Genomic DNA, 22929 nt, shown 5'->3' on the forward strand with positions numbered 1-22929 from the left:
CTAAGTCTGCGTATACATGTTCTCGCTATACATATATATATATAAAAGATGGGGTTATTATTAATGTATTCTTGGTTCATTATGCAAAGAATTTAGAATGTTCTTCAGTAATTCATCAAAACATAAATTGATATATGAATTAAAATCAGAGCCAAAGAAAATATAATTACAAGTGTTTTTCAAAAAGTTTGTGGAAAATGGAATTGAAAGATAAAAGAGTGCAAAAAATTTTTGAAATCCTTGCAGGTGTTTGATAACACTTATTTCCTGTGTTTTTTAAAAAACCCTCATGTAAGTAAAAGAGATGAGGAAAGAATCACTGTGGATTACTATGAAAAACATGCTCAAAAGAATATTTTGTGGAACCAAGTTTGTATCGTGTTAGGGATATGGGAATACTCTTGTGATAGAGACTGACCTGATCCAAAGGCAGAGAAGTACCACTTTTGTTTCAGGCAATTCTTCAATGTCACTTCTTAGTTGTACCAGTAGTCCGGTGTCTTACTAGTGGAATGACAGTTTATATCCTGAGATTTCTATGTTTCCTAAGGACCTAATGTACCTGTGATCCAGGTAGAATTCCCTGGTATGTGAATAAACCAGACAGAGCTGGCATGTTTAATATTCTCTTGTGAAATCTAAGATAATGTTGATACTGGTTTTTTTCCTTGTGCACAGATACGGTACAGTAACAAATAAAAGTAGCATATTGTGAATTTTGTTTATGAAAGTTCACTCATTGTCACACTTTGCTGAATGACCCTTCTGTTTTCATTAAATTTTAATGATCCCATCTAATTTTTTTTTATTTTTTTAGTTTATAGTCTCTTTGCACGACCATTTATTTTTTGATAGTTCCTTCCTGTTCTAATATTGGAAATAGTACTTTATAATGACTTTTCCTTTAAAAAAAGATTTCAGCTTTTCTTAATTCTGTTTTCAATTTTTTAAAAATTTATGCAATAATGTTATGAAGAGATATATGATATTGTAACACAAGAATGACAGTGTCACAAATCAAAGAATGTCAAGTGGCATAGAAATACGTTTAATTATGACAATGTGAGTCTATAAACAGTTTAAAGTGATACTGTGCTCTGAGTATAACTGTTTTAGTAGTCATTATTATAGGGAGTAGACTTCATAGCATTATTATAATGGGGAGTAGACTTTATAATCATTTAGTGTTGTTCTGATATACATTATTAAATAACTTTTAACTGATTTTAATGATGTTTGATAGAGCAGATGTTAATGAGATAAATAATATACTAAGTCATCAAATTCATGAGGGACTATAGTTTAGAGTGCTGTGCAAAGGAATATATCTCAGGGGCCAGTGTTGTGGTGTAACAGTTAGGCTACCACCTGCAGCACTGGCATCAATTTGAATCCCAGCTGCTACATTTCCAGCCTAGCTCCCTGCTGATGGGACTGGAAAAGCAGCTGAGGAAGGTGCAAGTGCTTGGGTCCCTGCTCCCACATGGGAGACCTGGATGAAGCTCTTGGCTTTGACGTGGCCGAGTCCTGGCCATTGCAGTCATTTGGAGAGTAGTCAACAGATGAAAAATCCCTCTCTCTCTCTCCCCCTCTGTTTCTCTCTCTGTATCTCTTCCTCTCCCTCTCCCCCTCTCTTCCTATATCCCTGTCTCCTTCCTTCCCTGTCCCCCCCTCTAACTCTGTCTTTGAATAAGTAAAATAAATGTTAAAATAAAAAGAAATATATCTTAAAACCTGAGGCATATTTGTAGGCTTATTAGAAGTTTAGATAGATGGTTTGGTGAATGTGATTAACAGTCCTGGCTCTGATATCTTAAGAAGAAAAAGATATAAAAAATGTGAAAAATTAGATCTTATTTGTTAATTAAAAGAAACAATTTGTTTATGGTCTGTTCTCATTTATAGTTTAAAAAATTTTTATTTTCATCTTTTATGTATTATTAAATATTCAATAAACTTTTCATATTTATTTAGTTAATAAATCATGCTTTGAAAGAACTCATGGAAATAGGAGAAGCAAGTGAAAATATATTACAAGTTCACCTAAATGGTAAGTATATTATCATTTTCCATTGGAAATGATATTAACCACATGGGGTTCTTACATTGTTAATCTAAACCCACTTGTATGTTTTACTTCTGTAGTGATAATTAGATTTTTTTTCCAGCAGAGTTAGTGAGAGAGAGACAGAGAGAAAGGTCTTCCTTTCTGTTGGTTCACCGCCTCAAAATGGCCGCCTCAGCAGGTGCGCTGCGTCGATCCGAAGCCAGGAGCCAGGTACTTCCTCCTGGTATCCCATGTGGGTGCAGGGCCCAAGCACTTGGGCCATCCTCCACTGCACTCCCAGGCCACAACAGAGAGCTGGACTGGAAGAGTAGCAACCAGGACAGAACCCGGCACCCCAACTGGATCTAGAACTCAGGGTGCTGTTGCTGCAGGCGGAGGATTAGCCAAGTGAGCCGCAGTGCCGGCCAATAATTAGATTTTAAAACTTAGATCCATGTTAGCAACCTTTAGCATATGGTAAACAATAATTTTAGAAATTAAATTTTAGTAAATTTTACTATAACTTTTGCTATCTATGTAAAATGAATTCTGTAAGTAATGCTATTGATCTGTTTAAGAGAAATAAGGGTATAATTTTCCAGTTCAGTGATCTTCAAAAGATCGTGAAGGGGATTGCTGGGTCTCCTAGAGTGATAAACATTTAAGAGGTGCAGGATGGGAAGTGGGGTCGGGGCCACTGTGTGGCCTCTGCATTACAAAATAAAGCCCTGGATATCCTCATTTCTCACTGTGAATCTGTAGGGTCCTGAACTGTCATTGTTACCACACTGAAGTTGCTTCTGTTTGTTCATATCCTTTATCCGAGTGTGAAAGGCAGATCTTCCATCCTTGTAACCGTAACACTGAACAGTCTCAGCAAATATTAATAGTGGATAGCCGGCGTCACAGCTCAGTAGGCTAATCCTCTGCCTTGCAGTGCCGGTACACTGGGTTCTAGTCCCGGTCGGGGCACCGGATTCTGTCCCGGTTGCCCCTCTTCCAGGCCAGCTCTCTGCTGTGGCCAGGGAGTGCAGTGGAGGATGACCCAAGTGCTTGGGCCCTGCACCCCATGGGAGACCAGGAGAAGTACCTGGCTCCTGCCTTCGGATCAGCGCGGTGCGCCGGCCGCAGCCTGCAGGCCGCAGCGGCCATTGGAGGGTGAACCAAAGGCAAAGGAAGACCTTTCTCTCTGTCCTCTCTCTCACTGTCCACTCTGCCTGTCAAAAAAAATATATTAATAGTGGATAAATGACAAGAGTAATGCAATTTGCAATGTTACAAATGATAGGATAGGGATGGGCATTTGGTCTCCACTGTAGGCTGTTGGCCATTTGTAAAAAACTAATCTTTGGTGCCCTGTCCCTTCAGAGAATAAAACTGATTTGAAGGATGGCATGCAAAACAAACAAACAAAACAAACAATAATTTTAGAAATTAAAATCATAATAGTGCTAGACATCTGGTCTAGTGGTTAAGACACTGCTTAAAACATCCACATCTCATATTAGAGTATGTGAATTCGACTCCAGACTCCAGCTTCTGATTCTAGCTTCCTGTTAGGAAGAGGTGGTGGCTCAGGTAGCTGGATTCCTGCCACCTACTTGGGAAAACTGGTTTAAGTTCCAGGTTCCTGGCTTCTGTCCTTCTCATCCTCAGCCTTTGCTGAGTTCATGAACTGAACCAGTGGATGGCAGTGCACTGCTTTGTCTGTGTGTCTCATTCTTTTCATCTCTTTCTACCTCAAATAAATTACAAACTAACAATAAAAGAGGCAATAAGAATTCTAGTTTTGTCTTAGTTTTCCTTTTGGAAAATAATACTAACTCCAAGAAAGATTGTTTTTTGTCTCTATGAGATAATGTCATTATTGTTAAGTTTTAAAAAGAAAGTACTGTGAATGGGTTTGACTCTTCTTTCCACTTAATTTTTTTTAAATTAATTTATTTATTTGAAAGTCAGAGTTACACAGAGAGAGAAGAGGCAGAGAGAGAGAGAGGTCTTCCATCCTATGGTTCACTCCGCAGTTGGCCGCAATGGCTGGAGCTGCGGCGATCCGAAGCCAGGAGCCAGGAGCTTGTTCCGGGTCTCCCGTGAGGGTGCAGGGGCCCAAGCACTTGGGCCATCCTCCACTGCTTTCCCAGGCCATAGCAGAGAGCTGGATAGGAAGTGGAGCAGCCGGGTCTCGAACTGACGCCCATGTGGGATGCCAGCGCTTCAGGCCAGGTTGTTAACCTGCTGCACCACAGTGCTGGCCCCTCCACTTAAATTTTAAAAATAGTGGAAAATAGGCTTGACTATAAAGCGATCTGTGTCAAACGCATATTTCATTTAAATTAAATACTTTTAAATGGACTTTATTTTAGGACTCTTGCAGATCAATGATAAAATTGCTCTAAAGGAAATCACAAGGCAGTTAAATCTGGAAAATGCAGTTGGAGATAAAGTTTTTGTAAGTATCTGCAGTTATTTTATTAAACTTCAAATTAAAGTCTCTATAACATATGTTTTATATTTCTGGACATTTAGGTTAGGAGTTCTAGGATTATAAATCAAAATTTGCCAAATTTTCATAATAATATATAATGTATTAGGATACAGTCACTAAATCTTGCATTTGGGTGTTTTTGGAGTAAGATTATACTAGCCATAAAATACCTGAAAAGTCAAGGTTTAGATCAGATACTCTTTAAGTTTGCCTATTTATGTATAAACTAAATACTCTGATTCTCCATTCTATGCTCTAGCACATTTGGGTAGCAGAGCATAGTGGAAAATGTGCTGAATTTGAAGCTACAATAAGTGATTTTAGATTTTTTTGTCTTACTACCAGTTGACTTCTTAGTGATCCTGGATTAATGAATGTCTCCTAATTTAAGATTCTTCATGTTTTAAGTGGGCATTATTTTATATGTACTTCACAGAACTATTATAAAGAATACAGGAAACAATAAACATTTAAGTTTTTTTTTTAAAAAAAGTACTTTGAGTAGTGATGTGCTATAAATCTGTTCTCTCTTACTATCATGTTTTCATAAATTTATCCCTTCTTACTGTAACATCTTGAATTCTCAGGAAAGTGAACATCAGTAAAGAAACTGGTTTAAATGTTTTATAACTTTCACTAAACTTTTTACCTATTGCCTAATTTATGAGATCTAAAAAAGCATGATTAATGTACCTGCCCTGATTTTCACAATGAAATTACCTGTCCTCATACTAGTTACACAATTGAAGTAGGTTACATATATTCCAAGTTCATTTTCTGGTCACTGGTAATTATGTAGTGCTGCCATTATAACTTTGCAACCTTATGCTCCCTTTGCAGTGCTGCAGCCGTAGTGTGTAAGATTCCTAGCATTTAGGATTCTAATTTTTTAATGTGCATAAAAATTGGAGTGAACCATATGTTCTCATTCCATAGTTTGTAGATCTTTAAAGTACAAGTTCAAAATGTCCCTTCTATAAATTTTAATATTCTACCTCTTATTTACAAAGCAGTGTTGAAGTTAGTGCCCTGTGTAATCAAATAAGAGTTCCCATTGAATGAGTTCAGTTTGGCTTTTGGTTTTCATGTGCTCTCGATAGCCTTTTCTAACATTCCTAACTGAAAATATTCATATTGAACTTATATGAAATAAAAGACAAAATTTATCATCCTATCCTAATTCTGTTGTCATTCTTCATCACGTGTAATTGGTCCTTCATCACTATGGTTCTGGATCTGCAAATTCAACTTACTATAGGTTAAAAATATGTAGGAAGGAAATTGCAATTGGGCTGAACATGTACAGTTGTTTTTCTTTGTCATTATTACCTAAACAGTACAGTATATATAGTGCAACTCTATAGGACTTACATTGTACTAGATAATGCAAGTAATCTGGAGATGATAAATAGTATAACAGAGAATTTCTGTAGGTTATATTCCAATACTATGCCATTTTATGTAAGGGATATTCAAAAAGTTCACAGAAGATACATTTTGTAAAAAAAAAAAAAAAAAATGTATGGACTTCAGTTTTTTTCACCAAAACAAACTTGTCTTTTAATTCTGTTTTTCCATGAATTTTATGGAAAGTTCCTTCATATATTTATATGTAAGTATATACTCAGCATTTTTTAAAACACAGCTCAACCTTTTAGTAACTTTGAACACTAATTTCCCAACAGGTTGAAAGGTTATATGCCAATTATGGTTATTATTATGGTATGTTATATTTATTATGTTATAGTAAATTATGGGCAATAGCTTTTGCCCTGCCTTAGAAATGGTGTCAGCATTACAGCATGCAGTCATCACAATATGTGGAAGTTCTTACTCTGCCCTCAATCTGCAGTATCTGGATAATTATATCTAATAACTTATTAAAAATCATCTATAATATTAAGGTTGTATTCTAAAGTATTCTGGTTATATCTATGTAAAATTATAAATATGACACAGTATTGCTGGTTTTGGTGTAGTATCATCTCTACCTTTATGTTTGAGTTTTAGATCATAATACACATTCTCAGACAGTTGAAAACTGACCACTAACGCTGGTTTACTAGGAAAAAGTTTACATATAGTGTCTACATAAAGTCTGAGAGTCAGATAGCCCATTTTTATTCTTTATTTCACTGGACTTCATGTCATGGTATCTTATTTTGTTACCCAGGGAAGCTTTGCTGAAAACCTTTCATTTCTTCTGGAAGCTTTAAAAAAAGGTAAATATTAACTTGTTTTGTGCTGTCAAAATAATTTGTTTTTAATTTTACTTTTCTCCTGAATAAAGGTAATACATACATTTAGGAAAAAACTCATAAAATACACAAATATAAAAAAGTAAAATAATGATTACTGTTATTCCACTACTATAATGGTGATTATCTCAGTTAACATTTGGCTTTTTATTTTTATTCACCTACATCCTACACCACTGATACAAATGAGAGAGAGATAGAGTTTTTTACAAGAATGAAATCATTTTTCTTGTTTTGTAATCAGTAAATTTTGCTGTGCATCATTTTATGATTTCTTATACATTCCATTTTATAAATATGTGATGAGTTTTTTAAGATTTATTTATATATTTCAAAGAGTTACAGAGAGAGAAGAGAGATTTTTATCCACTGATTCACTCCCCAAATGGCCATAATGGCCATGGCTGGGCCATGCTAATGTCAGGAGCCAGGGGCTTCTTCCAGGTCTCCCATGTGGGTGCAGGGCCCAGTTCTTGGGCCATGTTCTGTGCTTTCTCAGGCACATTAGCGGGGAGCTGGATTGGAAGTGAACCTGAACCAGCTTCCACATGGGATGCCAGCACTGCTGGTGGTGGCTTTACCTGCTATGCCATAGTGCCAGCCCCACCATAATTTTTTAAGTTACTGACTTTTGTTTCTGTCTTTTTAATAGTTAGGAAATGCTTAGATGATCATGCAGATACTTCCTGGCGTGAACTTTAATGAGTAGAATTCTGGAATAAAAGCTTTATACTTAAGAGAAACCATATTTCTAAACTCTTCCTTAAAAGGTGATTCCAGCTTCCTGGTAATGTGTACCTTTGGGAAGCAGCAGTGATGGCTCAAGTAGTTAGTCCTTCCCGCTCACATGGGAAGCCTGGCTGTAGCTCCTAGCTCCTGCTTCAGCTTGGCCCAGCCTCAGTGTCAGTGGATATTTGGGGAGTGAACAAACAGATAGGAGATACCACTTTCTCTGCCTCTCTCCCTTTTATAGAAATTAAATAAATAAATACCAAATTTAAAATTGTGGTTAAAAGAAATTAAAATTTAACTTGAACTTCAGTAGTCTCAACATTGTTTATTATTTCTATAGTAAAATATTTTGCATTTCTACTAGTGAAACAGTTCTCTTTTAAAGCAATTTTATTCATTAGTTAGTGACTATATTTCAATCCCAGTGTGTTTTGGTTCTATATAGGTATTGAAAAACCTTTGCCAATTTTATAATTATTAAAGAATTACATTTGCATAATTAGTCATTTAAATTATTTTAAAGTTTTTTATCCACAAACTGGATTCTAGTAACTAGACTATAAATTACCTGAGGGAATAATTTTTTCTGTTTAATGAGTGTACATGCACTGGTAAGTACCCTACCTAAAGTAAGTTATAACTGTATGCTTTTTGAATTGAGGCTTACTGAAATGTAGTAGATACTTTGGAAATTTGAAAAATATTTACATAACAGCTCATTAATATGAAGCTTTTCTTTCATCTTAGGTGACCGTACTAACAGTTGCCCTGTGATCTTCATATTAGATGAATTTGATCTTTTTGCTCATCATAAAAATCAAACACTCCTTTATAATCTTTTTGATATTTCTCAGACTGCACAGACTCCAGTATCAGTTATTGGTCTTACGTGTAGACTGGTAAGTATTTCTACTTAAAAAATGGAGTTTAGTATTCACAAAATTCAAACTTAATTGACAATTGACCATATAATTAGTCTTTTTTTCATTTATGTTGGTCATTGTATTAAGGATTTTCAAAATTTTATTCTAACAATGCATAGTGCATTGATCCTTAAATTGAGGAGAACCTATAGCTACCTATATACTAATGACCACCCTCTTCCCAACGAAATAACTACAGGAAAAAAAATGCAATTGGATTATGCTAATTTTATTTTTACACTTAGGATTCTTTTAATATTTTTGAAATGCTTGAAATCAACTCAAAAAATGAATTATCCTAACTTTGTAATTATGCATCTCCAGAAATGGTAGAGATTCCATCTAGCAGTTACAGCAGAGTGGTTTCTTCATTCCTTGGAAGATTTTAGAATGATTTTAACCTTAATTTCAATGTCATTGTCACTTTGTGAGGGAATTATACATAGTGAATCTTATGTGCCATTGGATAGCTAGACAGGCCTTTTTATGTTTGCTTTTTTTCCTCGCATAGTATGAACTTGTGAATTCAAGTAAAACTCTTCTCCCATACCATGACTGCCATCCCTCCAACGCTTTTTCCATCTTTTTTACTCTCCTTTCCTGGCAGGCTATATCAGGCCCATTTACTTATTCTCCTTTCCTATAGTTATTTTTCTTCTTTAGAAAAGTGTAAATCATTGTTCAAGAGTCCTCTTTCCAGTGCTCTTTATCTACAGAGTTACTGTCTTTGTACCTCCTTTCCTTGCACTCTAGAGCTTATGATGTATACCTTCAGAATTAGCCTCCCTTATAGAGCATCTGACTAAAGGCTCTCTATTGTATGTATTCCAACCTTGCCAAAAGTATGAGATATCACAGGGTTAAAGGAAGCACCAGTTTTCATATCTAAAAGATTATTTTTACATAGAGGAGGCAGTGGCAAATTTTATTGACTCAGAGTAACTTGCAGTTTTCTCAGTTTTCTTTGTTTGTGTTTTTGTTTTAAGATTTATTTATTTGAAAGAGTTAAAGAAAGAGAGAGGGAGGGACTTTCTATCTGTTGGTTCATTCCCCAGATGGCCACAATGACTAGGGCTAGACCAAATCAGAGCCAGGAGCTTCTTCCAGGTCCTTCCACATGGGTGCAGGGGCCCAAGCACTTGGGCCATCCTCTGCAGCTTTCCCAGGCATGTTAGTAAGGAGCTGGATCAAAAAAGGAGCAGCTAAGACTCAAACTGGCACCCATTTGGGATGCCGGTGTCACAGGCAATGGCTTTATCTGATAACGCCACAATCCTGGCTCCCAGAGATTTATTTTTATTCTGTATGTATAATTCTCCAACTGCATAGTTCTTTCAAGTGTAATTGTATCTAGGTATTCATATTTACGGAGAATAGAAGGATGGATGGAGCAGTAATTGCCTGGGAGCAGGCAGCCTTTTTTGCTGTGCAAGGAATTCCGGCTTTATTTTTTTCCTTTTATTTAAGACAGAGTGACAGAGAAAGAGAGACAGACAGAGACAAAGAGATTTTCTAGCCACTGGTTATCCCCAAAACAGTCTCAGAAGCCTAGGCTGGGCCAATTCAAAGCCAGGAATCAGAAAACCCATCCAGATCTCCTACAAAGATGGAAAGGGTCTAAGCACCTGAGGCCTTCATCTCCTGCCTTCCAGGTGCATCAGCAGGGAGCTGAATCAGAAGAAGCAGAGCTGCTGAGACTCACACCGACACCCCAACATGGGATGCTGGTACCACAAGTGGTAGCCTAACTCATTAAACCATAATGCTGCACTGTCCTCTCCTGTCCCCCGTTTTTCAAACTGAACCCTGTATCCCCACATTGCTAACTTGTGTTGATATTGCTATCTACCACTAAAACATCTTTTACTTCCATTTCCATGACATTCCTATGTTTGGGCTGTTAATTGTTAATTGCATAAATATCATTTTTACTGTTTTTTTAGCACCTACCTGTATGGTTAATTTAGAAGTCTTCCTTAATAGAAAATTTTAGATGGTGAATATTCCTATCTCTCTGAATATCATTTCTTTCATTTTTGTCATACTGACACTTTTCCTTGACCTTTAAAAGCATTCTACATTTTCCATTTACCATTTCCTTTCCTCCCACCCCAAGCTTTTCATCGTTCTAGTTATCTTTCACAAACTAACCATTATCCCATTTTGATCATTTGAATTGTTTCTTTGTGCCTGGTTTCCTTACCTTGCTATTATGAGAATTACCTGGCTATATTTAAAAATTTTATTTTTGGGCTTCTCTGCATGCTCTTTTAAAATAATTTATTATAGAAAATTTCAACAGTATGCATAGAAGAGAATCAAGTAGTAATCCCTGATTTCCATAGCTTCAGCAGTAACAACAAACTAGTTCTTGTTATCCTTCACTGAATCCTTCCATCCCTGCCAGACATTGTGTCATTTCATGAATGTTTTTAGAAGATAAAAATAGTCTTTTTGACTGACTTCTTTCACTTAGCATAATGTTTTCAAGATATATCCATAATGTAGAATTTATCAGTTCTTTGTTCCTTTTTATTGCCAACTAATGTTCCATTGTATAGCTATTCCACATTGTGTTTATCTAATCACAAATTTATGGACATTTGGGGTCTTTACATGTTTTAAGTTACTATGAATAATAGTGCTGTAAACATTCATTTATGTGTTTTTTGGTGGATATACATTTCTAAAAAGATTTATTTATTTGAAAGGCAGAGTTAGAGTGAGGGAGAAACAGAAAGATCTTCCATCTGCTGGTTCACTCCCTAAATGGCCACAACATCCAGGGCTGGGCCAGGCCAAAGCCAGGAACTTCATCCGGGTCTCCCATGTGGGTGCAGGGACCCAGTCACCTGGGCCATTCTCCACTGCTTTCCCAGGCACATTAGCAGGGAGATGGATTGGAAGTGGAGCAGCCAGAACTCCAACTTGTGCCCATATGTAATGCTGGCACTGAGGGCTATGGCTTTACCTATTGCACCACAGTGCTGGACCTGTTGCATATACTTTTACATTTCCCTTGGTTGTATAAGTAGAAGTGGAATTGTTAGGTGATTTGGGTAATTCTGTATACCATAAAATCTTTTGAAAGATTGTTTAAGCTCAGTGTTAAAAATATATTTAGAGGGGCCAGCGCTGTGGTGTAGCAGGTAAAGCTGCTGCCTACAGTGCCAGCATCCAATGTGGGCACCAGTTCGAGTTGTGGCTGCTCCTCTTCCAATTCAGCTCTCTTCTGTGGTCTGGGAAAGTAGTAGAAGATGGCCCACGTCCTTGGGCCCCTGCACCCGCATAGGAGACCAGGAAGAAGATCCAGGCTCCTGCCTTTGGATCGGCACAGCTCCATTCATTGCAGCCATCTGGTGCGTGAACCAACGGATGGAAGACTTCTCTCTCTCTGCCTCTGTCTCTCTGTAACTCTGCCTTTCAAATAAATAAATAAATCTTTAAAAAAAATTAGAAATGAGTTCTTATCCAGCTGTAAGGAGACTTCCATAAGTTCATGGGAAATGTATATTATCTTTTAATTCCATTTTTCACTCAGTGTTTGATGTTTCCTCATACATGACAAAGACAACTTCCATACTGTGCTCCTGATATCTGGGGCAGTTTGAATGCATATCAGTTTTGTGAGAGTATTTCCTTCATTCTTACAAGTAGGATATGTTAGTTATCTTTTGGCATCTAGTGTTCTTTGACAGTAAACTTAGTATCTAATTTCTCCTTAAGAAAAATGGCACAGGGGCCAGCGCCGTGATATAGTGTGTAAAGCCTCTGCCTGCAGCACTGGCAGCCCATATGGGTGCTGGTGGAAGTCCTGCCTACTCCACTTCCAATCCAGCTCCCTGGTAATGTGCCTGGGAAAATAATGGAGGATGGCCTAACTGCTTGGGCTCCTGCCCCAACATGGGAGACCTGGAAGAAGCTTTAGGCTCCTCCTGGTTTACAGTTAGCTCAGATGTGGCCGTTGTGGCCATTTGGGGAGTGAACCAGCAGATGAAAAATCTTTCTTTCTGGCTCTGTCTCTATATATAAGTCTACCTTTCAAATAAAATACATTTTTAGAAAAAAAGAAGAAATGATACAAATACAAGTGGTTTTTAAGAATATTACTATAAAAAAACAAAAAGGCAGATTCCTTCCCAGTGTTATACTGTATTCTTACCTGTTTGCTCTCCTGCAGTTGATTCCTATAGCTGATTGTGGTAGCTTAATTTTATAGATAGCTTAACAAACTGAAGTTTGCCTCATTACACCTCCTGCTTCTTGAGTCTTTGTTACATAAAACTATGAAGATGTTTAAATTCTTATGAATGTAATAAGCTCACTGTGTTTTATTAATTTGTTATTTGAATTCTTCATAGAATGTATCAAGTTTCCTTTTATTTTTACTGAGGGATATGACTAGTCATTAAATTGTCACAATTTTTCCTTAGCAATCATTATAGATCACATTAGCTGAGAATAATACAGGAAAAAGACATGGCATCTCCAAGCCTGCAAGTGGCTGGAAGTGTTTTGTTTAATTTTCATGAAGTTTTTTTTTTTAATGCTTAATAATGTATTAAAGAATAAGCATTATTAATTAGAGGTGGTAGTTTACATATACCTATAACATTGGTGTAATTATCTTAACAAAGATTTCTGTTTGTTTTTAAGGATATTTTGGAACTCCTAGAAAAAAGAGTGAAGTCACGATTTTCTCACAGACAGATACACTTAATGAATTCGTTTGGTTTTCCACAGTATGTTAAAATATTTAAGGAACAATTATCTCTACCTGCAGAATTTCCAGACAAGGTTTTTGCTGAAAAATGGAATGAGAATGTTCAGGTAACTTGAAGACAATTATGTTAAAGTGACTTACATATCCTTGTATACCAAACAAAAAAAATGAAAATTACAAATCTTAAGAATTTGTGCATTAACTCTGGTGTTACTATGGTTTAAAAACGTAACCACAAGAATGCAAATTATGCACTTTGTTTTCTTATTTTCTTCTATTAAAGGCAATTGAAATATCTCCTAAATTCAAACCATAGGACTTATGTCAGTAATATCAAGTAAACTTTAATGAGATTTGTGTGTTATCCAAATCTGCTTTATATTGTAGAGCATTTTATTAATGAATGTGAAAAGTAAAAGTTATTTTCTATCTTTTGCAGCTTTAGCAAGTTACTTAGTTAGTGGTTTATATATATCCTGTGCAGCTTTTTTTCCCACCTTCAGTTCTCATAAACAACTACAGCTGTTTTTTAAAAAAGATTTATTTATTTATTTGAAATGCAGAGTTTACAGAGAGAGAGAGAAAAAAGAAAAACAAAAATTGAGCACACCCTGGTTCATACCCCAGATGTCTGCAGTGGCCAGAGCTGGGCCAGGCTGAAGCCAGGAGCCTTGTACTTGGGCCATTTTCTGATGCTTTCCCAGATGCATTACCAGGGAGCTGGATTGAAATTGGAATAACCAGTGAACCAGTGCTCATAGGGGATGCCAGAGTCACAGATGGTACTGTTTAATCCACTGCACCACAATGCAGCCCCACAATTTCAGCTTTTATCTCACTGGATTATTTTTTCCCAGAAACCTTTTATTTGAGGAATATAAACTTCATATATTTCATAATTACAACTTTAGGAACATGGTGATTCTTTCCACCGTTCCCACCCTCCACTTACTCTCCAAGCCCTTTTCCTCCTCTCTCTCCTATTCCTATTGTTACTTTTTTGTAAGATCTATTCTTAGTTAACTTTATACACATATGATTAACTCTATGTTAAGTAAAGAGTTCAACTAATAGTATAAAAAAAAAAACTTCCTCAACAGGTGAGACAAGGGCTTTTCAAACTCATTGCTTTTCAGAGTGTCAATTTCACTTCTCTAGATTACCTATTAGGTGTTCTGTATCACAAGTCAAGGGAAACATATCGTATTTGTCCTTATCAGACTGGCTTATTTCACTAAGTATGATGTTTTCCAGCATTATCCATTTTGTTGCAAACAACGTTTTTTGTTTTTTGTTTTTTGTTTTTTACTGCTGTGTAATATTCCATGGTGTACATATCCCCTAATTTCTTTATCCAGTTTGCAGTTGATGGGTATTTGGGGTGATTCCATATCTTTTTTTTTTTTTTTTTTTTTTTTTTGACAGGCAGAGTGGACAGTGAGAGAGACAGAGAAAAAGGTCTTCCTTTTGCCGTTGGTTCACCCTCCAATGGCCGCCATGGCTGGCGCACTGTGGCCTGCGCACTGCGGCCTGCGCACTGGGCTGATCCAAAGCCACAAGCCAGGTGCTTCTCCTGGTCTCCCATGAGGTGCAGGGCCCAAGCAATTGGGCCATCCTCCACTGCACTCCCTGGCCACAGCAGAGAGCTGGCCTGGAAGAGGGGCAACCAGGACAGAATCCGGCGCCCCGACCGGGACTAGAACCCGGTATGCTGGCGCCGCAAGGCGGAGGATTAGCCTGTTGAGCCGCGGCGCTGGCCATGATTCCATATCTTAGCTATTATGGATTGAGCTGCAATAAACATGGAGATGCAGATAACTCTTTCATATGCTGAGTTCATTTCCCTTGGTTAAATTCCCAGCAGTGGGATAGCTGGAAAATGTGGTAGGTCTATATTCAGATTTCTGAGGTATCACCAAACTTTCCTCCATAATGGCTTTACCAGTTTACATTCCCACCAACAGTGGATTAGGGTACCTTTTTCCACTATCCTCACCAGCATTTGTTGTTTGTTGATTTCTGTGTGAAAGCCATTCTAACATGGGTGAGGTGAAACTTCATTGTGGTTTTGATTTCCATTTCTCTGATGACTCATGATCCTGAGCAGTTTTTCACGTGTCTGTTGGCCATTTGGATTTCCTCTTTTGAAAAATGTCTGTTTAAGTCCTTTGCCCATTTCATAAGTAGGTTGTTTGTTGTGGAGTTTCTTGATCTGCTTATATATTCTGTTATTAATCCTTTATCAGTTGCATTGTTTACAAATAATTTCTCCTATTATGTTGGTTGCCTCTTTACTTTCCTGTGTTTCTTTTGCAGTACAGAAGCTTCTCAATTTGATGTCATCCCATTTGTAAATTCTGACTTTGATGGTCTGTTCCTCTGTGGTTTTTTCCTTTCCAAGAACTTTTTGCATGTGCCAATATTTTGCAGGATTTCCCCAATGTTCTCTAATAATTTGATGGTATCAGGTTGTAGATTTAGGTCTTTAATCCATCTTGAATGGATTTTTGTGTAAGGTTTAAGGTAGGGGTCCTGCTTCCCAGTATCATTTGTTGAAGAGACTGTCCTTACTCCAGGGATTGGTTTTAGCTCCTTTGTCAAAGATAAGTTGGCTATGGATGCATGGATTGATTGCTGGTATTTCTATTCTGTTCCATTGGTTTATCTATCTCCGTACCAGTACCAAACTGTTTTGATTATAACTGCCTTGTAGTATGTCTTGAAATCTGGTATTGTGATGCCTCTGGTTTGTTTTTCTTGTGTACGATTGCTTTAGCTATTCGGGGTCTCCTGTGTTTCCATATGAATTTCAGCATCACTTTTTCTATATCTAGAAGAATGTCTTTGGTATTTTGATTGGTATTGCATTGAATCTGTAAATTGCTATTGCATTGAATCTCTAAAATCTTTGGTAGTGTAGACATTTTGATGATATTGATTCTGTGAATCCATGAACATGGAAGATTTTTCCTTTTTTTTTTTGTATCTCCTATTTCTTTAATGTTTTGTAATTCTTATCATATGGATCTTTGACATCCTTTCTTAAATTTATTCCAAGGTATTTGATTTTTTTTTTGCATCTATTATGAATGGGATTGATCTTAGAATTTCTTTCTCAGCCATGGCATTGTCTGTGTATATAAAGGTTGTTGATTTGTGGTTGTTGATTTTCTATCCTGCCACTTTACTAAACTCTTCTTTGAGTTCCAGTAGTCTCTTAGTGGAGTCTTTTGTATCCCCTATATATAGAGTCATGTTGTCTTCAAATAGGGATAGCCTGATGTACTACTTCCAAATTTGTATCTCTTTGATTTCTTTTTTGTGCTTAATGGCTCTGTCTAGAACTTCCATGACTATATTGAATAACAGTGGTGAGAGTGAGCATCCCTGTCTGGTTACAGATCTCAGTAGGAATGCTTCCAACTTTTCCTCAATCAAGAGTATCCTGGCTGTGGGTTTGTCATAAATTGCCTTGATTGTGTTGAGTAGTGTTCCTTCTATGCCCAATTTGTTTAGAGTTTTCATCATGGAAGTGTGTTGTATTTTATCAGATGCTTTCTTCGCTTCTGTTGGGATAATTATATGTATCTCAACAGATGCAGAGATAATTATATGGTTTTTGTTAATGTGATGTATCACATTGATTGGTTTGTGAATGTTGAACCATCCTTGCATACCAGGGATAAACAAACTTGGTCCAGGTGAATGATCTTTCTGATGTGTTACTGGATTCCATTACCTGATAAGAATTCTCTAGGAACAGTTTATACTTGATACCCTCACATTATCACTCTCTTACCTAGTCCTGGAGCAGACCTGAACTCTGGATCTTTAGCCTCTGGATCCATTTTTCAGTGCCTCACAGACCTGCTACATCTGATTGTCTCATTCCAGCGGTATGTTTCTCTGATTGGTAGAAATTCAAATGGAGCCATTCTAGAGTATCTACGCTCTCCTAGGGATTTAATTTCCATCCCTGCTCACTCTTTTATTCTGAAGTTACTACATAACATTAAATATTTTAAGTAATGTAGAGATGATTTGAACTATGTGGAAGGATTGTATAAGTTATACAAATACTAGGCCATTTTATATATGGGACTTGAGCATCCATGGATTTTGGTGTCCATAGGACGTCTTGGAACCAGTCCTCTCCCTTCTCTACTCTCCTCCCCACACATGAGAATACCAAGGAATGACAGTATATAAGTTAAGAGAATGATGAGGGATTACTGGTAAAGCATAACTCTGGGTTGCTTATAAAATGGTAACACTGTATTTAGGATGGTTCAGCACTAGTTTTCTGAATCGCAATTAAAGACACTTGTAATCCCCCAAACTTAGTAGCAGATGCTAGGAATGAATGTGAGCACTACCCTTTTTTTGTTTAATCTTAAAACCAGTGTTATAAAGTAGAGCTAGAACCACTAAGATTTGTTTCTCTTTGTTCTAATGTTTACTTTTCCTAACCAGACCACTTTGTACCACCACCCTTTCAAATACGCATAAGTTTCACTTGAAAAACCTGTCAGCACCATGGCCAGAGTCCCTGCCCTGCAAGGAAAGGAGATGGGCTATATTAAAGGAGCTGTCCTTTGCTCAGTGCTGACTATCCAGGTTTGGGTGTTTTTTTTTTTTTTTTGAATTATTTATTTATTTATTTGAAAGGTATAGTTACAGAAAGGGAGAGGGAGGGAGTGGAGGGGAATAAATCTTCCATCCACTGGTTCATGGCCACAAGAGCCAGTGCTGGACCAGGCCAAAGCCAGGAGTCAGGAGCTTCATCCAGGTCTCCCCCATGGGTCTAGTGGCCCATGTACTTGGGTCACCTCCTGCTGCTTTCCCAAGCTCATTAGCAGGGAGCTGTATAGGAAGTAGAGCATCCAGGACTGAAACCCGTGTCCATATGGGATGCCAGCGCTGCAGACAGCAACTTTACCAACTATGCCACATTACCATCCCCCTAGCAGTTGTTTTTAATAACAAGGTTAAACCAAAAGCAGTAGTATAGATAATAAATCACCCATCAAGTCTCATCTAATAAATAGCTTCAGTATAGAATTGAACCTAAACAAACTCCTTGATTTCAAGGTTTATTTTAGCACTCAAATTAGTCAAATAAATAAGCAGAACAGGCCCCATCTCAGCACAGCTGAGAATTCTCTGGAAAAGAGCAATTTAAAAAATTTTAGCTAATTCTCCTCAAAGGAAATTCCCCAAAGCACTTCAGCTAAGTTGAGTTGATTATTGATAATAGCCTTATCCTTGTATTTCATAGTGTTTGAATATTGAAGGAATCAAAAAAATAAAATGAGAGAAGTTTTTGTTAGTAGTGGCTAACATTTAAATGACATAGACTTTTTTTTCCTAAACAGATAAAGTAATTATGGAAATAAAAAGTAATACCTTTTAGAAAAAGGGGGAGTTGGAGTCAGAGCTCTAAATGTATAGAGATAGGAAGGCAAAATACAGGGAACCTTTTGAAGTATTTTATCAAAGAAAGGCAAATAGGGATTTTAAAAGTAATTTACAGAGTCTGCCCTGTGGTGTAGTGGGTAGAGCCACCACCTGCAGGGCTAGCATTCCTTCCGGGTGCTGGTTTGAGTCCCAGCTGCTCTATTTCCTATCCAGCTCTCTGCTATGGCCTGGGAAAGTAGCAGGTGAGGGCCAAAGTGCTTGGTCACCTGTACCCTGGTGGGAGAGCTGGAGGAAACTCCTTGCTTCTGACTTTGGTCTCGTCTATCCACAGCTGCTGTGGCCATTTGGAGAGTGAACCAGCTGATGCAAGACTTCTTGCACTGCCACTGCCACTGCCACTGCCTCTCTGTAACTGTGCTTTCCAAATAAATAAATATTTTTAAAAAGAAAAAAATAACTTATTTCTTGAAGAGAAAATGTTTTCATCAGTTATTTTTGTCCCAAGTGGTTTTCTTTAGTTTTTCCTGGGAAAGTGCTCTGATTTTACTACTTTAGCTTTATAGATGACTTAATATGATCCAGCACAAAAGTCATGACTATAGTTTGTCCATGATATTTAGTTACATGTTTCTTACATTTCTTCCATACTGAACAGTGAAAAATAGTTCGAAAAGCTAAAATTGTTATCTATAAAAAGTTTTCTTTCTGAGGCCAGCACTTTGGCATAGCAGGTATAGCCGCCACCTGCTGTGCCGGCATCACATAGGGGCACTGGTTTAAGTCCTGGTTCCTACACCTGTGATCCAGCTCTCTGCTGTGGCCTGAGATAGCAGTGGAAGATGGCCCAAGTCCTTGGGCACCTGCACCCCCAGTGGGAGACCCAGAGGAAGCTCCAGGTTCCTGGCTTCGGCTTCTGCCCAGCTACAGCCGTTGTGGCCATTTGAGGAGTGAACCAGCAGATTGAAAACCTCTCTCTCTGCCTCTGCCTCTGCCTCTGCCTCTGCCTCTGCCTCTGCATCTGCCTCTCTCTAACTCTGCCTTTCAAATAAATAAATAAATCTTTAGGGGAAAAAAAGGTTTTGTTCCTAAAGATTGATTTATTTATTTTAAACTCGGAGCAACAGAGAGAGAGAGACTGAGAAAACAAGTCTTCCATCTGCTGATTTGCTCCCTGAAGTGGCTAGGAGCCAGGAGCTTCATCAAGGTCCCCCAAGTCTGTGTCAAGGGACTGAGTACTTGGGCCATCTTCCATTGCTTTTCTCAGGCCACTAGCCTTACCTGGATCAAAAGTGGAACAACTGGGATAGGAACACAACCACGTTGGCTTTACCTGCTACGCCACAGTGCCAGCCCTATTTCTAAAATGTTTTTATTTATATTTCTTAGCTTTATTATTTTATGTTCATCCTCTGGACTTCAAAATATATTTGCCTTTATTTATGATAAAAATTTATAAACGAAAAAAGTACCTTTAAAATGTAAACAGAGGTTGGCGCTGTGGTATAGTAGGTTAAGCCTCTGCCTGCAGCGCTGACATCCCATATGAGCACCGGTTCAAGTCCTAGCTGTTCCACTTCTGATCCAGTTCCCTACTAATGGCCTGGGAAAGCAGCAGAAGATGATCCAAGTACTAGGGCCCCTGCACCCATGTGGGAGACCTGGATGAAGCTCTTGGCTCCTGGCTTTGGATCGGCTCAGCTCCCGCTGTTGCAGCCATTTGGGATGTGAATCAGCGAATGGAAGGCCTCTCTCTATCTCTAACTGTGCCTCTCAAATAAATAATAAGAAGTCAATTCAGAGAGTCACCTGTTCTACAGAGTCTTCTTCCAGTCTTTAAGACTGTTTTTTTTTTTTTTTTAAATAAGAGTCAACAGCTAAAAGTAATATTAAAATAGTAGGAACTATAACTAAAATAGTATCTAGGATAACATATTTACTGAGAAAATATTAGAAATTCCTTTCGAATAGAATAGAACTTACTCCTGAATCTGGTTTTTTCTTGTAGTGCCAGAAGTAAAGACATGCAATAATAGATGTAGAAAATACAGAAATGCTTAGTTTTCTGGGATTTATTTTTTAATAAGGAAATAGAATCCTTATTTCATGCCAGTGAGTTTTGAAAAATTCCGTTAATCTTCCCCGAGCCCTTCTTGGAACTGCCGCCTCTGAATTTAGTCTCCTTTCATCTAATCTTTTCTCATTACCAAGTACTTTTCACTTTTCATTCAATCCTAATTCATTGCAGATATGTGGCTCGTTTAGGTATTGCTTTCTCAGAGGACCTTACTGATCTCTGAATTTCTAATCTTAATTATCTTAATTTAGAAAAGTAGACATTGTTGATCATCACCTTTGGTCTTGAAGTTTTCCTCTTGTGTTCTGGATCACTTCCCTCTTGTGTTCTCTTCTGTCTTCTTTGCTCTTTATTTTTCCATCTATACTATAAGAACTGATAATCCAAGGTTTATTTTTTTGACCTCATTATACTGTTTGTGGTTCATTCTGCTCCTATATCATCTTTAACTTTTCCTTCCCTCTTTCAGTCATTTCCTTCTCTTCTCCCAATTAGTTAATTCTCCATCAGAGATGCCTTCTATGAATGTCTTAATTCTCTTTTGTCTTTGTACCACTCTGTTATTTCACACCCTCCTTCACTGTTGGGTGAAATTGCCTCCAACTAACTTTTTCTGTTTTCTTTACATATTCTTCATTTGCCAATAACTGCAACTCAAAAGTGTCTATCAGTATGCAACGATCCTCCTATATGCTTATACAGTTCCCATAACTGAAATGTCCCCCCCCCCCCACTTTTTTTTTTGCCCAGGCAGAGTTAGAGAGAGAGATAGAGTTAATAGACAGTGAGAGAGAGACAGAGAGAAAGGTCTTCCTTCCATTGGTGCACTCCCCTAATGGCCGCCACGGCAGGCACTGCACCGATCCAAAGCCAGGAGCCGGGTACTTCCTCCCGGTCCCCCATGTGGGTGCAAGGGACCCAAGCACTTGGACCATCCTCCACTGCCCTCCCGGGTCACAGCAGAGAGCTGGACTGGAAGAGGAGCAACCAGGACTAGTACCCCGCGCCCCAACCGGGACTACAGCCCAGGGTGCCGGCGCTGCTGGCGGAGGATTAGCCAAGTGGGCCATGGCGTCAGCCCCCTTTTCATTTTAACATAGTAACTCGTGCAGCTTAAATGTTCTTGTAATACTTTTCCTCCTTCTCTCAGGTACAGTAGCTCTCATTCTCTGTGCTCCATGCTGCATTAGTGTGACTGTGTAGTTTCCCTTGTTAGACTAGAAATTTTGGAATAGCAGATTAATGTTAAAGGATATGAAGAAAATCAATGGACTTGAAATCTTGTGATTTTAGCATTGAAAACCACAATATATGAAAACTGAGTCAGTATCAGATAGATTTAAAAAGTATACCAACCAATGAAGCACAAGATTATATTTAGTATGGTTTATTTTTTTTTTATTTATTTAAGAGAGAGAGAAAGACTGACACACAGAGCAATCCTGTCTGCAGGTTTACTCCTCAATTGTGAGAAATCTCTGGGGCTGTGCTGGGCCAAAGCTGGGAACTCAGTCTAGGTCCACGTGGTGGGTGGCAGGAACTCATCACAGTTGCCTCACAGGATCTATGTTAGCAGGAAGCTGGAGTCAGAACCCAGAGCTGGGTTAGCAAATCCAGATACTTTGATATGAGGCACAGGCATTGTAATTGCTAGGCTAAATGCCCACCCCATATATTACTTAGGTTTTAAACAACATTGTTCTGTTGTTATTTTCTTTAGTGTCTCTCAGAAGATAGAAGTGTGAGAGAAGTACTACAGAAGCATTTCAATGTCAGCAAAAACCTGCGGTCATTACACATGCTATTGGTTGGTATTAGTTTGATTTATCAGTCACTTTCTTTCACCAAGTGATTAAGTTTTCACAGGAAATGATCAAACCTATAGATAAATTTGGGAGAACTGACATGCTTACCACTTTGAGTATTCCAATTCCTGAATATGTTATGTATCTCATTTTACTTAATCTTTTTTGTAATGTTTTTCACCACACAGATAATAAATATATTTAATGTTTATACTTAATTAATTTTGATACAATTTTAAATAAGTTGTTTTTTTTTTTTTTGGAAAGGCAGGGTGAAAGAAAATGAGGAGGGTGAAGACAGAGATCTTCCATCTGCTGGTACACTCCCCAAATGGCCACAATGGCTTGGACTGGTCTTTTTTTTTTTTTTTTTTTTTTTTTTTTTTTTTGACAGGCAGAGTGGACAGTGAGAGAGAGACAGAGAGAAAGGTCTTCCTTTGCCGTTGGTTCACCCTCCAATGGCC

General features: G+C 37.8%; 1 protein-coding gene and 1 long non-coding RNA gene across 11 annotated transcripts in view; both read left to right on the forward strand.

The window, feature by feature from the left end:
• Nucleotides 1–22929, forward strand: part of ORC4 (origin recognition complex subunit 4) — a 75258-nt gene that overhangs the window by 41618 nt on the left and 10711 nt on the right. For all 10 annotated transcript variants that reach the window (XM_017342836.3, XM_017342837.3, XM_051849567.2 and 7 more), the window contains 6 exons: nucleotides 1975–2050; nucleotides 4411–4496; nucleotides 6706–6754; nucleotides 8270–8421; nucleotides 13102–13275; nucleotides 22381–22467. In XM_017342836.3, the coding sequence (XP_017198325.2) occupies nucleotides 1975–2050; nucleotides 4411–4496; nucleotides 6706–6754; nucleotides 8270–8421; nucleotides 13102–13275; nucleotides 22381–22467 (624 nt within the window). The remainder of the gene's footprint in view (nucleotides 1–1974; nucleotides 2051–4410; nucleotides 4497–6705; nucleotides 6755–8269; nucleotides 8422–13101; nucleotides 13276–22380; nucleotides 22468–22929) is intronic.
• LOC138848998 (uncharacterized) lies at nucleotides 17686–19040 on the forward strand. Its single transcript, XR_011387297.1, has 2 exons — nucleotides 17686–17785; nucleotides 18918–19040. It is a non-coding gene; the product is annotated as an uncharacterized lncRNA (long non-coding RNA).

The sequence above is a fragment of the Oryctolagus cuniculus genome, chromosome 3 (assembly GCF_964237555.1).
Source record: "Oryctolagus cuniculus chromosome 3, mOryCun1.1, whole genome shotgun sequence".
NCBI lineage: Eukaryota > Metazoa > Chordata > Mammalia > Lagomorpha > Leporidae > Oryctolagus > Oryctolagus cuniculus.